The sequence below is a fragment of the Bombus flavifrons genome, unplaced genomic scaffold (assembly GCF_040668555.2).
Source record: "Bombus flavifrons isolate JBK064 unplaced genomic scaffold, iyBomFlav1_principal scaffold0095, whole genome shotgun sequence".
Taxonomy (NCBI): domain Eukaryota; kingdom Metazoa; phylum Arthropoda; class Insecta; order Hymenoptera; family Apidae; genus Bombus; species Bombus flavifrons.
Genome location: NW_027184840.1, coordinates 67,297 through 84,164, shown reverse-complemented (window position 1 = coordinate 84,164; position 16,868 = coordinate 67,297). Strand labels below are relative to the sequence as shown.

At 35.5% G+C, this 16,868-nt stretch overlaps 1 protein-coding gene across 1 annotated transcript; it reads right to left on the bottom strand.

The window, feature by feature from the left end:
* On the bottom strand, positions 1–1,572 carry LOC138189499 (uncharacterized). Its single transcript, XM_069131519.1, has one exon. It carries the CDS (start codon positions 1,570–1,572, stop codon positions 1–3), a length of 1,572 nt encoding a protein of 523 aa, XP_068987620.1.
* Positions 1,573–16,868: the final 15,296 nt, after the last annotated feature.

The following is a 16,868-nucleotide window of genomic DNA, read 5'->3' as shown; positions in this document are numbered from 1 at the left end:
TTAATCCACGCATAGTCTCTCCGAACCATCCTTCTTTTTAACAAGTAATATGGGGCTCGCGAAAGGAGAATTGCTGGGCCGTACAATTTTCGCCTCTATTAATTTGCTTATTCTTTCACGTACAAGTCTTCGCTCTTCCTCACTAAGCCGGTAAGGACTTCTTTGCACAGTGACGTTAGGATCTATTAACCGTATCTCTAATTGTCCCGTATTAACGCGAGCTCGTGGAAACCCCGTAATAAACGAGTCTTTGAATTTTTCAAGAACAGAAATCAAACGGTTTTTATCATTCCCTATAATATCAGTGTCAACCTCATTAATATTGATTTCGTTTTCTTTGACTTTACTACACGCACTAATTATTTTTGCTCTATTAATAACAATGCCGTTTTGAGTAATATTTACATCAAAACCCTGGCTCAAAATTTCACGACCAATCATTATATCATATTTTAAGTGACTATCAGCAAGAACATGAAAAATTATCTCCAATGTAAATCCATTAATACATACTAAAGACAAAATTTGCGAAGTACATTTAACACAGGTATCTTCTATTCCACGCATCATTACTGTATTAGTCTTTCTTTTACCGGAAAATTTCAATGCCACGGATTCTTTAATTAACGAACACTCAGCCCCTGAGTCGAAGTAAAATGGATACGACTCACCCAGATGAATTAATTTACCAATGGAAGCTTCCGTTACAGAGAAATCAACCCGTTTCTCGTTTTTGGAGTTGCTGCTTCCTTTAGGTGTACTGCCGTTATTTTTCCCTTTCCGCAACATTGGGCAACTGGGCGCAATATGACCCTCCTCTCGACACTTGAAACATATCACCTTCGATGTAGCGGCTGATTGACTTTCGTTCGGGTTCCTCTGTTTCCCAAATTTTATCCTTTTTTGACACTCCATCACTTTATGTCCGAGGTTACCACAGTAATGACACTTAATCCGGTAATCCGGCGGCTTATGACGTTTAGCTTCAGGACCCGCAGAAAAGTTGTCCGTAACAATCACCGGCCTCTTCTTTGCGTAAGAGAAAGCTCTCATTTTACTTAGAAATTGATCCTCAGTCTTAATATCACTTGTAAGTGCAACCCGTTCAATACGCTGATCTTGCGTAGCCAATTGGAAAAGAACAGTAGCGTTGATCACCTCAGCCATAGTTAAATTTTCCCATCTTGCCTTCAGGAAGGAACGGAGACGTATACCAAAAGCTCCCATAGTTTCATCTTTCAGTGGTTTTTCATGAGACATCTTCATTAACGCTGAGGTAGCTGTTTCTTTACCACCAAAACGCGCAGTGAAAAGGTCTTTAAATTTTGTCCAAGTAATATCTCTACCAACCAATACTTGCGTTAGCCATTGCGCTGCTGTACCTTCTAGAGCACAACTCAAAGCAGAATATAACACACTGCCTTGCAAGGGATTTTCTTTCATAATCAGATTTACTACTGCACACCATGCAGCTGGGTCAGAACCTGCGATTTCTGGGTTAAAACGCGGAAGCGATAGATTCTTCTTTTCCGCACCCGGTTCTGTCACAAGCGTCCGTATTAACTCACGCATGATTGTTATATGCTCTCGCATGGACAAAAACGGCTCTGATCCCACTTCTGATGTCGGGTTAATCGGGTTTGTTGGGTTGGTGCTGGTTCTTGGGGCGCCTTGCGTTTCTTCATTAGGACTAGCCATTATAGTTGTTCAAAGGTTTATATTTACAGTAATATGTACAGGAGTTGATTAAACAAGGTTTAACTGTATAACGTAAAGTCACTCTTAAATAAACAATGTTCTCGGGTTTAACGAATCCACGGTCAACGGGACAACTTTTTGAACATTTAGTTATAAGCTTTCTTGAAATGACGTTTGCTATGACGTTCGGTATCTTTTTGACTAATCGTTTCACGTTGTGTATCAACTCTCCAAGGTGATCATACAAATAGAAGACTGACACGATCACACTTGTCAATTGCATATTGATCAGGGTTATCAACAAAATTCCAGGCACCGTTACTAGGCTCGCGTAGAGCCGTTATTGCTCCCGCCTCAGGACTTGTTAATACAACGTGTGTCCCTCAACATTAGTACTTCTACGTTCATCCCGAGACCGTGGCTACGTTCGGTGACCGGCAGTGTCACCTCAACCTCAAGTCCACTGTTATAATACTATATTGAACAGGTTAAACAAACAGTTTAACCGAAAGTATTGGGAATCTTCCCAAAATTCCAAAAGAAAGGCCCGCTATCCCTACATCTCCGACACATTTATGCCAATAATTTATAACATTTAAGCAATTAATTTATAACATTTAAACTATTAATTTCCAACATTTAAGCCATTAATTTCTAACATTTAAGCAATTAATTGACAACATCTGAGCCACTAATTTACAACATTCAAACTGTTGTTTTATACATTTAAGCTATTATTTTATAACATTTAAGCTATTAATTAACAACATCTAAGCCATTAATTTACAACATTTAAAGTGTTATTTTATACATTTAAGCTATTAATTTATAACATTTAAGCAATTAATTTATAACATTTAAGCCATTAATTTCTAACTTTTGAACTGTTATTTTATACATTTAGCCATTAATTTATAACATTTAAGCTATTAATTTACAACATCTAAGCCACTAATTTACAATATTTAAACTATTAATTTATATCATCTAAGCCATTAATTTATAATATTTAAGCCATTAATCTAAAACAATTCCTCCATTAATTCTTAACAACTATACCAATAATTTATAACCATATTCTCCCATTAATTCAAAGTAATTGTGCTCTTAATTTATAACAGTTGTACCATTAATCGGAAGCAACTCTACATTCATTGATTTAAATCAGTACCATCAATGTGAGTGAATTAATGATTTATATTGTATTATTTTATTAACGAAATCTTTCAGGTCCCTGGATTGCTATTTTATTTCTATATAGCATTATTTTTTAATTTTAAATACAGTACTTAATTTCTCATTTCACTATTTTGTATAAAAGCAGTGGTAACGCAGAGTGTAATTTTAAGTTGTAATTTTCCATGTCTGCTAAAAACCAAGGAAACAACACCATATTCATGGAATCAAGGAAGCAAGTGTATTTTAACCGAAGGCAACGACATCTTACCTGTAGCTGCACATGTGTCATAGGACATTTCAAATAGTGTTGTTGTTTTGCCTCGGAGTACCAAAACCGTTAGATTACAAGTAATTTAAAAACAAATAAACTCCGGACAAAACTATGCCGCCGCTACAATGTCGCTTTATTATAAAATAATTTTACATCTCTGCTTCCAATGCGTAACAACTCATATGTAAATGGGACCCGAGCGTAGTTACCTCCTCGTGGTGGGTCCCGGTAATTGGTATCGTTTTCCAAATAATAATACACCAAGTACTATTTCGAATATTAGTATTATTATTCGAAAACGATATCAAGCCAAAAGCTACTTGAATATAGTCTGGTCTTGATCACCCAAAATAGTTTTGGTGACCTAAACTGGACTAATACCCCCCCCCCCCCGCGGGGGCAACGTGGGACATCGTGGGACATCGCAGGACACCGTGGGATGCGAGCGTATAAGCTTTAATTAATCATAAGATAGATACCTATGTTATGTACATTGTAAGCTCATTCTGTACAAAGATACTTATCTATCTTGGAACGCCAAATAAAGATCTCGTCTCTCTTGATCCCCTCGCTTACCATACTGGAAAAATTGTTCCCACGATATATCGGTTCGCGATCACTCAGTTCTTTCAAACTGCCGCGTGGCGTACTCGCTCGCGTGTATTTCGGGTGCGTGCGGGTCAATGTGCTCTAGACAACTCTTCGGATTCGTAAGTCGCCCAAGGACAGCTCTGTCTTGGTGACTGCTCAACGTTTGCATCGGATCACGGGAGTTGTCGTCGTGCCGGTGATGCTTGCTAATCTGTTGGGGATTCAGTCGTGGATCTGCAGTCCTGTCCGATTGGTACTTCGGTACTCGGTCAGGGACCAGCAATTTCACGTCCTCCGTAATCCTGTTCGGCCCCGCGGGAGTGGACCCCACTGTTCAGTTGAGGTATTGCCTTCGTAATCCTGTTCAGCGGTCCCTCCCCGTGAGTGGACCCCACTGTTCAGTTGGGGCCTCGTGCCTTGGTAATCCTGTTCAGCGGTCCCACCCTGTGAGTGGACCCCACTGTTCAGTTGGGGCCTCTTGCCTTCGTAATCCTGTTCAGCGGTCCCTCCCCGGGTTCCACTTGTTCAGTTAGAGTGTGTCAAGTTGCTGGCCTATGTGCTGGATCCACGGCTGAATTACTAGTGGATCACTGGCATCATCTGACGGCGCCATCGACCGCGACTCGTGTAAGTTTCGAACGGCGAAACAGGAATCGAGTTACGACCAATTCTTGGGCTTTCCGTTGAACCTCGGGGTTATCTCGTGTACGGGGGTACGTCGCGTAGGTTTGTTAGTTCTTTCGAGTGATCGCGATCTCGTCCGTTTCGGGACAGTGTCAGTAGCTTCATCTTCTTCTTTTCGCTCCAAGTTAGATAAATGTGTCTTTGATACCGAATGTTGCCAGTAGGGATGCGAATTATTGTTTATTTGTACTGATCGATGTAATCGTTGTGTAGGAGATAGATGATGCGTTACGTATGCCTTGTTCTACGTTTGTAAAGATTCATGTTAGCGCTGCGTTGGAGATATGTGTTTCGCAGTTAGGCTACGAAACAACTATTTCTTTACGCAGGCCCATGGTCAAGTAGTGTCAAAACTGGACATTCTGCCAATAGGTTGAATGTCGAGATCGATGTGTAGTGTTAAATAACCCATGGGCGGGTCTCGTGCGTAGTCACCTCCTCGTGGTGAGACCTGGTAATTGGCATCGTTTTCCAAAAATTAATCAGTCGATTAATCTTTGGAAAACGATACCAAGCCAAGACCTACGCAACAGTCCAGTTTGGTTCAACAAAAGCCGCTAAGATCATTTTGGATGATCTACGCTGGACTGCACTATTAATTTATAACATTTAAGCCATTAATTTACAATATTTACGTCATGAATTTACAACAATAAGTCACAAATTCATAACATTTAAGCTATTAATTTTTACATTTATACCATTAATTCCTAACAATCAAACTATTAATTTATAACACTTAAGCTATTAATTTATAACATTTAAGCAAATAATTAACAACGATTAAACTATTAATTTATAACAATTGAAACAATAATTGGCACATTTAAAACATTAATTTATAAGAATCAAACCATTCCTCGAGGAATCAGTATGTCTCGCGCTAATAGCCCAATACATCGATAGATTTAACGAAGAAATACGTAACCGCGATTACAACCAATTAGATCATATTATTTGCTACATAATTAATAACTGTATCACGTACAGCGATGCAGGCGGTATTGAAGAAATATAGCCATTTTATGTTACAACTATAACGAGTAAATTTAATCGTTTAACTTGTGAAGACTTAAAAAGGTACCTGACTTCTAAATAAGCATTAAATAAGAATCTTAAATATCGCAAACAGTGATGTAGGTGTTACTCAAGAAAAAAGAACGTTTTATTTTTTAATTAGCACGAGTAAATGAACGAATATCGATAATATAATATAACGCTTAATATGAATTTTATTTGTCTGATTATTTAATAGCTTAACTTATTTCACAGTAACGTCATCGACTGCACTTAGGCTTTTTTCCCTTTTTGTCCAAACTAATCGATAGTCGAAAACTAGTATCATGTAGGTGTGAATATAGTCTTAGTTTGTAGAAACTATTAAAATGATAAAAATGGATATCGTATTAAATCGTAAAAGATGCCAATTTACGATAAAAATTAAGAAATCGTTCAATTTGATTTTGTTACAATGGAAAAACCGTCTCCTGCTATGTCAAAAAATCGTTACCGTTTGATTAACAAACCGACGCCTTGTTATGTTATATAAGGAACACGGAGGTCGCGCGCGAGCTCTTTTGTGCCTGAAATTCCGGAGAGTGAACATCGAAGAAGAACATAAATATCAGGTAAGTAAGAAAAAATATCAAACAACAACATTGTAACTAGTAATTTATAACGTCTAAACCATTAATTTACAACACTTAAGCTATTAATTTATAACATTCAAGCCATTAATTTATAACATTTAAGGAATTAATTTATAACGTCTAAACTATTAATTTATAACATTTATGCTATTAATTTATAACATTTAAGCCATTAATTTACAGCATTTAAAGTGTTATTTTATACATTTATGCCAATAATTTATAACATTTAAGCAATTAATTTATAACATTTAAACTATTAATTTCTAACATTTAAGCCATTAATTTCTAACATTTAAGCAATTAATTGACAACATCTGAGCCACTAATTTACAACATTCAAACTGTTGTTTTATACATTCAAGCTATTAATTTATAACATTTAAGCTATTAATTTATAACATTTAAGCCATTAATTTCTAACTTTTGAACTGTTATTTTATACATTTAGCCATTAATTTATAACATTTAAGCTATTAATTTACAACATCTAAGCCACTAATTTACAATATTTAAACTATTAATTTATATCATCTAAGCCATTAATTTATAATATTTAAGCCATTAATCTAAAACAATTCCTCCATTAATTCTTAACAACTATACCAATAATTTATAACCATATTCTCCCATTAATTCAAAGTAATTGTGCTCTTAATTTATAACAGTTGTACCATTAATCGGAAGCAACTCTACATTCATTGATTTAAATCAGTACCATCAATGTGAGTGAATTAATGATTTATATTGTATTATTTTATTAACGAAATCTTTCAGGTCCCTGGATTGCTATTTTATTTCTATATAGCATTATTTTTTAATTTTAAATACAGTACTTAATTTCTCATTTCACTATTTTGTATAAAAGCAGTGGTAACGCAGAGTGTAATTTTAAGATGTAATTTTCCATGTCTGCTAAAAACCAAGGAAACAACACCATATTCATGGAATCAAGGAAGCAAGTATATTTTAACCGAAGGCAACGACATCTTACCTGTAGCTGCACATGTGTCATAGGACATTTCAAATAGTGTTGTTGTTTTGCCTCGGAGTACCAAAACCGTTAGATTACAAGTAATTTAAAAACAAATAAACTCCGGACAAAACTATGCCGCCGCTACAATGTCGCTTTATTATAAAATAATTTTACATCTCTGCTTCCAATGCGTAACAACTCATATGTAAATGGGACCCGAGCGTAGTTACCTCCTCGTGGTGGGTCCCGGTAATTGGTATCGTTTTCCAAATAATAATACACCAAGTACTATTTCGAATATTAGTATTATTATTCGAAAACGATATCAAGCCAAAAGCTACTTGAATACAGTCTGGTCTTGATCACCCAAAATAGTTTTGGTGACCTAAACTGGACTAATACCCCCCCCCCCCCCCGCGGGGGCAACGTGGGACATCGTGGGACATCGCAGGACACCGTGGGATGCGAGCGTATTAGCTTTAATTAATCATAAGATAGATACCTATGTTATGTACATTGTAAGCTCATTCTGTACAAAGATACTTATCTATCTTGGAACGCCAAATAAAGATCTCGTCTCTCTTGATCCCCTCGCTTACCATACTGGAAAAATTGTTCCCACGATATATCGGTTCGCGATCACTCAGTTCTTTCAAACTGTCGCGTGGCGTACTCGCTCGCGTGTATTTCGGGTGCGTGCGGGTCAATGTGCTCTAGACAACTCTTCGGATTCGTAAGTCGCCCAAGGACAGCTCTGTCTTGGTGACTGCTCAACGTTTGCATCGGATCACGGGAGTTGTCGTCGTGCCGGTGATGCTTGCTAATCTGTTGGGGATTCAGTCGTGGATCTGCAGTCCTGTCCGATTGGTACTTCGGTACTCGGTCAGGGACCAGCAATTTCACGTCCTCCGTAATCCTGTTCGGCCCCGCGGGAGTGGACCCCACTGTTCAGTTGAGGTATTGCCTTCGTAATCCTGTTCAGCGGTCCCTCCCCGTGAGTGGACCCCACTGTTCAGTTGGGGCCTCGTGCCTTGGTAATCCTGTTCAGCGGTCCCACCCTGTGAGTGGACCCCACTGTTCAGTTGGGGCCTCTTGCCTTCGTAATCCTGTTCAGCGGTCCCTCCCCGGGTTCCACTTGTTCAGTTGGAGTGTGTCAAGTTGCTGGCCTATGTGCTGGATCCACGGCTGAATTACTAGTGGATCACTGGCATCATCTGTCGGCGCCATCGACCGCGACTCGTGTAAGTTTCGAACGGCGAAACAGGAATCGAGTTACGACCAATTCTTGGGCTTTCCGTTGAACCTCGGGGTTATCTCGTGTACGGGGGTACGTCGCGTAGGTTTGTTAGTTCTTTCGAGAGATCGCGATCTCGTCCGTTTCGGGACAGTGTCAGTAGCTTCATCTTCTTCTTTTCGCTCCAAGTTAGATAAATGTGTCTTTGATACCGAATGTTGCCAGTAGGGATGCGAATTATTGTTTATTTGTACTGATCGATGTAATCGTTGTGTAGGAGATAGATGATGCGTTACGTATGCCTTGTTCTACGTTTGTAAAGATTCATGTTAGCGCTGCGTTCGAGATATGTGTTTCGCAGTTAGGCTACGAAACAACTATTTCTTTACGCAGGCCCATGGTCAAGTAGTGTCAAAACTGGACATTCTGCCAATAGGTTGAATGTCGAGATCGATGTGTAGTGTTAAATAACCCATGGGCGGGTCTCGTGCGTAGTCACCTCCTCGTGGTGAGACCTGGTAATTGGCATCGTTTTCCAAAAATTAATCAGTCGATTAATCTTTGGAAAACGATACCAAGCCAAGACCTACGCAACAGTCCAGTTTGGTTCAACAAAAGCCGCTAAGATCATTTTGGATGATCTACGCTGGACTGCACTATTAATTTATAACATTTAAGCCATTAATTTACAATATTTACGTCATGAATTTACAACAATAAGTCACAAATTCATAACATTTAAGCTATTAATTTTTACATTTATACCATTAATTCCTAACACTCAAACTATTAATTTATAACACTTAAGCTATTAATTTATAACATTTAAGCAAATAATTAACAACGATTAAACTATTAATTTATAACAATTGAAACAATAATTGGCACATTTAAAACATTAATTTATAAGAATCAAACCATTCCTCGAGGAATCAGTAAGTCTCGCGCTAATAGCCCAATACATCGATAGATTTAACGAAGAAATACGTAACCGCGATTACAACCAATTAGATCATATTATTTGCTACATAATTAATAACTGTATCACGTACAGCGATGCAGACGGTATTGAAGAAATAAAGCCATTTTATGTTACAACTATAACGAGTAAATTTAATCGTTTAACTTGTGAAGAATTAAAAAAGAATTAAAAAGGACTTCTAAATAAGCATTAAATAAGAATCTTAAATATCGCAAACAGTGATGTAGGTGTTACTCAAGAAAAAAGAACGTTTTATTTTTTAATTAGCACGAGTAAATGAACGAATATCGATAATATAATATAACGCTTAATATGAATTTTATCTGTCTGATTATTTAATAGCTTAACTTATTTCACAGTAACGTCATCGACTGCCCTTAGGCTCTTTTCCCTTTTTGTCCAAACTAATCGATAGTCGAAAACTAGTATCATGTAGGTGTGAATTTAGTCTTAGTTTGTAGAAACTATTAAAATGATAAAAATGGATATCGTATTAAATCGTAAAAGATGCCAATTTACGATAAAAATTAAGAAATCGTTCAATTTGATTTTGTTACAATGGAAAAACCGTCTCCTGCTATGTCAAAAAATCGTTACCGTTTGATTAACAAACCGACGCCTTGTTATGTTATATAAGGAACACGGAGGTCGCGCGCGAGCTCTTTTGTGCCTGAAATTCCGGAGAGTGAACATCGAAGAAGAACATAAATATCAGGTAAGTAAGAAAAAATATCAAACAACAACATTGTAACTAGTAATTTATAACGTCTAAACCATTAATTTACAACACTTAAGCTATTAATTTATAACATTCAAGCCATTAATTTATAACATATAAGGAATTAATTTATAACGTCTAAACTATTAATTTATAACATTTATGCTATTAATTTATAACATTTAAGCCATTAATTTCTAACTTTTGAACTGTTATTTTATACATTTAGCCATTAATTTATAACATTTAAACTATTAATTTATATCATCTAAGCCATTAAATTATAACATTCAAGCTATTAATTTATAACATTTAAACTGTTAATTTATAACATTTAAACCATTAATTTACAGCATTTAATGTGTTATTTTATACATTTAAGCCATTAATTTATAACATTTAAGCTATTAATTTCTAACATTTAAACTATTAATTTCTAACATTTAAGGCATTAATTTCTAACATTTAAGCAATTAATTGACAACATCTGAGCCACTAATTTACAACATTTAAACTGTTGTTTTATACATTTAAGCTATTATTTTATAACATTTAAGCTATTAATTAACAACATCTAAGCCATTAATTTACAACATTTAAAGTGTTATTTTATACATTTAGCCATTAATTTATAACATATAACTATTAATTTATATCATCTAAGCCATTAAATTATAACATTCAAGCTATTAATTTATAACATTTAAACTGTTAATTTATAACATTTAAACCATTAATTTACAGCATTCAAAGTGTTATTTTATACATTTAAGCCATTAATTTATAACATTTAAGCAATTAATTTATAACATTTAAACTATTAATTTCTAACATTTAAGCCATTAATTTCTAACATTTAAGCAATTAATTGACAACATCTGAGCCACTAATTTACAACATTTAAACTGTTGTTTTATACATTTAAGCTATTATTTTATAACATTTAAACTATTAATTAACAACATCTAAGCCATTAATTTACAACATTTAAAGTGTTATTTTATACATTTAAGCTATTAATTTATAACATTAAATCTATTAATTTATAACATTTAAGCCATTAATTTCTAACTTTTGAACTGTTATTTTATTCATTTAGCCATTAATTTATAACATTTAAACTATTAATTTATATCATCTAAGCCATTAAATTATAACATTCAAGCTATTAATTTATAACATTTAAACTGTTAATTTATAACATTTAAACCATTAATTTACAGCATTTAAAGTGTTATTTTATACATCTAAGCCATTAATTTATAACATTTAAGCTATTAATTTATAACATTTAAGCCATTAATTTCTAACTTTTGAACTGTTATCTTATACATTTAGCCATTAATTTATAACATTTAAACTATTAATTTATATCATCTAAGCCATTAAATTATAACATTTAAGCTATTAATTTAAAACATCTAAGCCACTAATTTACAATATTTAAACTATTAATTTATATCATCTAAGCCATTAATTTATAATATTTAAGCCATTAATCTAAAACAATTCCTCCATTAATTCTTAACAAGTATACCAATAATTTATAACCATATTCTCCCATTAATTCAAAGTAATTGTGCTCTTAATTTATAACAGTTGTACCATTAATCGGAAGCAACTCTACATTCATTGATTTAAATCAGTACCATCAATGTGAGTGAATTAATGATTTATATTGTATTATTTTATTAACGAAATCTTTCAGGTCCCTGGATTGCTATTTTATTTCTATATAGCATTATTTTTTAATTTTAAATACAGTACTTAATTTCTCATTTCACTATTTTGTATAAAAGCAGTGGTAACGCAGAGTGTAATTTTAAGATGTAATTTTCCATGTCTGCTAAAAACCAAGGAAACAACACCATATTCATGGAATCAAGGAAGCAAGTGTAGTTTAACCGAAGGCAACGACATCTTATCTGTAGCTGCACATGAGTCATAGGACATTTCAAATAGTGTTGTTGTTTTGCCTCGGAGTACCAAAACCGTTAGATTACAAGTAATTTAAAAACAAATAAACTCCGGACAAAACAATGCCGCCGCTACAATGTCGGATTGTTATAAAATAATTTTACATCTCTGCTTCCAATGCGTAAAAACTCATATGTAAATGGGACCCGAGCGTAGTTACCTCCTCGTGGTGGGTCCCGGTAATTGGTATCGTTTTCCAAATAATAATACACCAAGTACTATTTCGAATATTAGTATTATTATTCGAAAACGATATCAAGCTAAAAACTACTTGAATATAGTCTGGTCTTGATCACCCAAAATAGTTTTGGTGATCTAAACTGGACTAATACCCCCCCGCGGGGGCAACGTGGGACATCGTGGGACATCGCAGGACACCGTGGGATGCGAGCGTATTAGCTTTAATTAATCATAAGATAGATACCTATGTTATGTACATTGTAAGCTCATTCTGTACAAAGATACTTATCTATCTTGGAACGACAAATAAAGATCTCGTCTCTCTTGATCCCCACGCTTAACATACTGGAAAAATTGTTCCCACGATATATCGGTTCGCGATCACTCAGTTCTTTCAAACTGTCGCGTGGCGTACTCGCTCGCGTGTATTTCGGGTGCGTGCGGGTCAATGTGCTCTAGACAACTCTTCGGATTCGTAAGTCGCCCAAGGACAGCTCTGTCTTGGTGACTGCTCAACGTTTGCATCGGATCACGGGAGTTGTCGTCGTGCCGGTGATGCTTGCTAATCTGTTGGGGATTCAGTCGTGGATCTGCAGTCCTGTCCGATTGGTACTTCGGTACTCGGTCAGGGACCAGCAATTTCACGTCCTCCGTAATCCTGTTCGGCCCCGCGGGAGTGGACCCCACTGTTCAGTTGAGGTATTGCCTTCGTAATCCTGTTCAGCGGTGCCTCCCCGTGAGTGGACCCCACTGTTCAGTTGGGGCCTCGTGCCTTGGTAATCCTGTTCAGCGGTCCCTCCCTGTGAGTGGACCCCACTGTTCAGTTGGGGCCTCTTGCCTTCGTAATCCTGTTCAGCGGTCCCTCCCCGGGTTCCACTTGTTCAGTTGGAGTGTGTCAAGTTGCTGGCCTATGTGCTGGATCCACGGCTGAATTACTAGTGGATCACTGGCATCATCTGTCGGCGCCATCGACCGCGACTCGTGTAAGTTTCGAACGGCGGAACAGGAATCGAGTTACGGCCAATTCTTGGGCTTTCCGTTGAACCTCGGGGTTATCTCGTGTACGGGGGTACGTCGCGTAGGTTTGTTAGTTCTTTCGAGAGATCGCGATCTCGTCCGTTTCGGGACAGTGTCAGTAGCTTCATCTTCTTCTTTTCGCTCCAAGTTAGATAAATGTGTCTTTGATACCGAATGTTGCCAGTAGGGATGCGAATTATTGTATATTTGTACTGATCGATGTAATCGTTGTGTGGGAGATAGATGATGCGTTACGTATGCCTTGTTCTACGTTTGTAAAGATTCATGTTAGCGCTGCGTTGGAGATATGTGTTTCGCAGTTAGACTACGAAACAACTATTTCTTTACGCAGGCCCATGGTCAAGTAGTGTCAAAACTGGACATTCTGCCAATAGGTTGAATGTCGAGATCGATGTGTAGTGTTAAATAACCCATGGGCGGTTCTCGTGCGTAGTCACCTCCTCGTGGTGAGACCTGGTAATTGGCATCGTTTTCCAAAAATTAATCAGTCGATTAATCTTTGGAAAACGATACCAAGCCAAGAACTACGCAACAGTCCAGTTTGGATCACCAAAAGCCCCTAAGATCATTTTGGATGGTCTACACTGGACTGCACTATTAATTTATAACATTTAAGCCATTAATTTGCAATATTTACGTCATGAATTTACAACAATAAGTCACAAATTCATAACGTTTAAGCTATTAATTTTAACATTTATACCATTAATTCCTAACATTCAAACTATTAATTTATAACATTTAAGCAAACAATTAACAACGATTAAACTATTAATTTATAACAATTGAAACATTAATTGGCACATTTAAAACATTAATTTATAAGAATCAAACCATTCCTCGAGGAATCAGTAAGTCTGGCGCTAATAGCCCAATACATCGATAGATTTAACGAAGAAATACGTAACCGCGATTACAGCCAATTAGATCATATTATTTGCTACATAATTAATAACTGTATCACGTACAGCGATGCAGGCGGTATTGAAGAAATAAAGCCATTTTTTGTTACAACTATAACGAGTAAATTTAATCGTTTAACTTGTGAAGAATTAAAAAGGTACCTGACTTCTAAATAAGCATTAAATAAGAATCTTAAATATCGCAAACAGTGATGTAGGTGTTACTCAAGAAAAAAGAACGTTTTATTTTTTAATTAGTACGAGTAAATGAACGAATATCGATAATATAATATAACGCTTAATATGAATTTTATCTGTCTGATTATTTAATAGCTTAACTTATTTCACAGTAACGTCATCGACTGCCCTTAGGCTCTTTTCCCTTTTTGTCCAAACTAATCGATACTCGAAAACTAGTATCATGTAGGTGTGAATTTAGTCTTAGTTTGTAGAAACTATTAAAATGATAAAAATGGATATCGTATTAAATCGTAAAAGATGCCAATTTACGATAAAAATTAAGAAATCGTTCAATTTGATTTTGTTACAATGGAAAAACCGTCTCCTGCTATGTCAAAAAATCGTTACCGTTTGATTAACAAACCGACGCCTTGTTAAGTTATATAAGGAACACGGAAGTCGCGCGCGAGCTCTTTTGTGCCTGAAATTCCGGAGAGTGAACATCGAAGAAGAACATAAATATCAGGTAAGTAAGAAAAAATATCAAACAACAACATTGTAACTAGTAATTTATAACGTCTAAACCATTAATTTACAACACTTAAGCTATTAATTTATAACATTCAAGCCATTAATTTATAACATTTAAGGAATTAATTTATAACGTCTAAACTATTAATTTATAACATTTATGCTATTAATTTATAACATTTAAGCCATTAATTTCTAACTTTTGAACTGTTATTTTATACATTTAGCCATTAATTTATAACATTTAAACTATTAATTTATATCATCTAAGCCATTAAATTATAACATTCAAGCTATTAATTTATAACATTTAAACTGTTAATTTATAACATTTAAACCATTAATTTACAGCATTTAATGTGTTATTTTATACATTTAATCCATTAATTTATAACATTTAAGCTATTAATTTATAACATTTAAGCCATTAATTTCTAACTTTTGAACTGTTATTTTATACATTTTGCCAATAATTTATAACATTTAAACTATTAATTTATATCATCTAAGCCATTAAATTATAACATTTAAGCTATTAATTTACAACATCTAAGCCACTAATTTACAATATTTAAACTATTAATTTATATCATCTAAGCCATTAATTTATAATATTTAAGCCATTAATCTAAAACAATTCCTCCATTAATTCTTAACAACTATACCAATAATTTATAACCATATTCTCCCATTAATTCAAAGTAATTGTGCTCTTAATTTATAACAGTTGTACCATTAATCGGAAGCAACTCTACATTCATTGATTTAAATCAGTACCATCAATGTGAGTGAATTAATGATTTATATTGTATTATTTTATTAACGAAATCTTTCAGGTCCCTGGATTGCTATTTTATTTCTATATAGCATTATTTTTTAATTTTAAATACAGTACTTAATTTCTCATTTCACTACTTTGTATAAAAGCAGTGGTAACGCAGAGTGTAATTTTAAGATGTAATTTTCCATGTCTGCTAAAAACCAAGGAAACAACACCATATTCATGGAATCAAGGAAGCAAGTGTAGTTTAACCGAAGGCAACGACATCTTATCTGTAGCTGCACATGAGTCATAGGACATTTCAAATAGTGTTGTTGTTTTGCCTCGGAGTACCAAAACCGTTAGATTACAAGTAATTTAAAAACAAATAAACTCCGGACAAAACAATGCCGCCGCTACAATGTCGCTTTATTATAAAATAATTTTACATCTCTGTTACGTCGCCTAAAACATCTGCGCTGCAGCTCTCGCGACCGGCCAGCCGACGGCCTGCGTAACGTCATTTCGACCCTCAATAAACCTGAGGACCAACCATAACTTTCTCTTGCATTGTGTACACATCTATCTGCATTCCATCCGTCGTCCTGAAAGCTTTCTTAAGGCTAGAAATATTTGCGACTCACATCTGGTTTTTAGAGAGGTCCTTGGGTTTATTAGGCGCAATTAAAAACACGGAGAAAGCGGGTACGCGCCCATTAGGAAAAATCGAACATCTGTCTAATAGAACAGGCTGGGTTTTCCCATGCACAAGGTCACTCACGAACCACGTTGGTCGGAGGTTTCCTACTCGTCACTTCTCCTACGACTCTCGGAGAGTCAAGTCGCAGACTTCTCCTGCTACATCAGGAGGGTCAAGTTAACTTACTTCTTCTACATACGACAACGTCGAATTCTAACATCAAAATCTAGTGTCTATCAAGTATCCTCTAGTGCTACGTCCACTAACATACGAAATTCGATTGTACGAACCTTGCTCTATTAGTCATATCTATCTCATATTCGTGCGACAAGGTGTTATCGACGATTTGTATCTACTCAACAGTGTAGTTTAAGTGTTGGAAATATATATTTTATAATTCTGTGAATCACAGTGTTATATAAACTTAATCACCCCTATTATCTTAACGGAAATCAGGGGATCGATCAACTCGTGGTGTCGATTAGTATAATCGTAACGGGAATTTACGACTCCCGTTGACGTCTCTCCTCGCGATTGCGTCTCCCCGCGATTGGTCGAAATAACAATCTCTGCTTCCAATGCGTAAAAACTCATATGTAAATGGGACCCGAGCGTAGT

What these genes read in the sequence shown, in the direction of transcription:
- LOC138189499 (XM_069131519.1), bottom strand. Translation starts at nt 1,572, where the DNA reads ATGCGTGAGTTAATACGGACGCTTGTGACAGAACCGGGTGCGGAAAAG.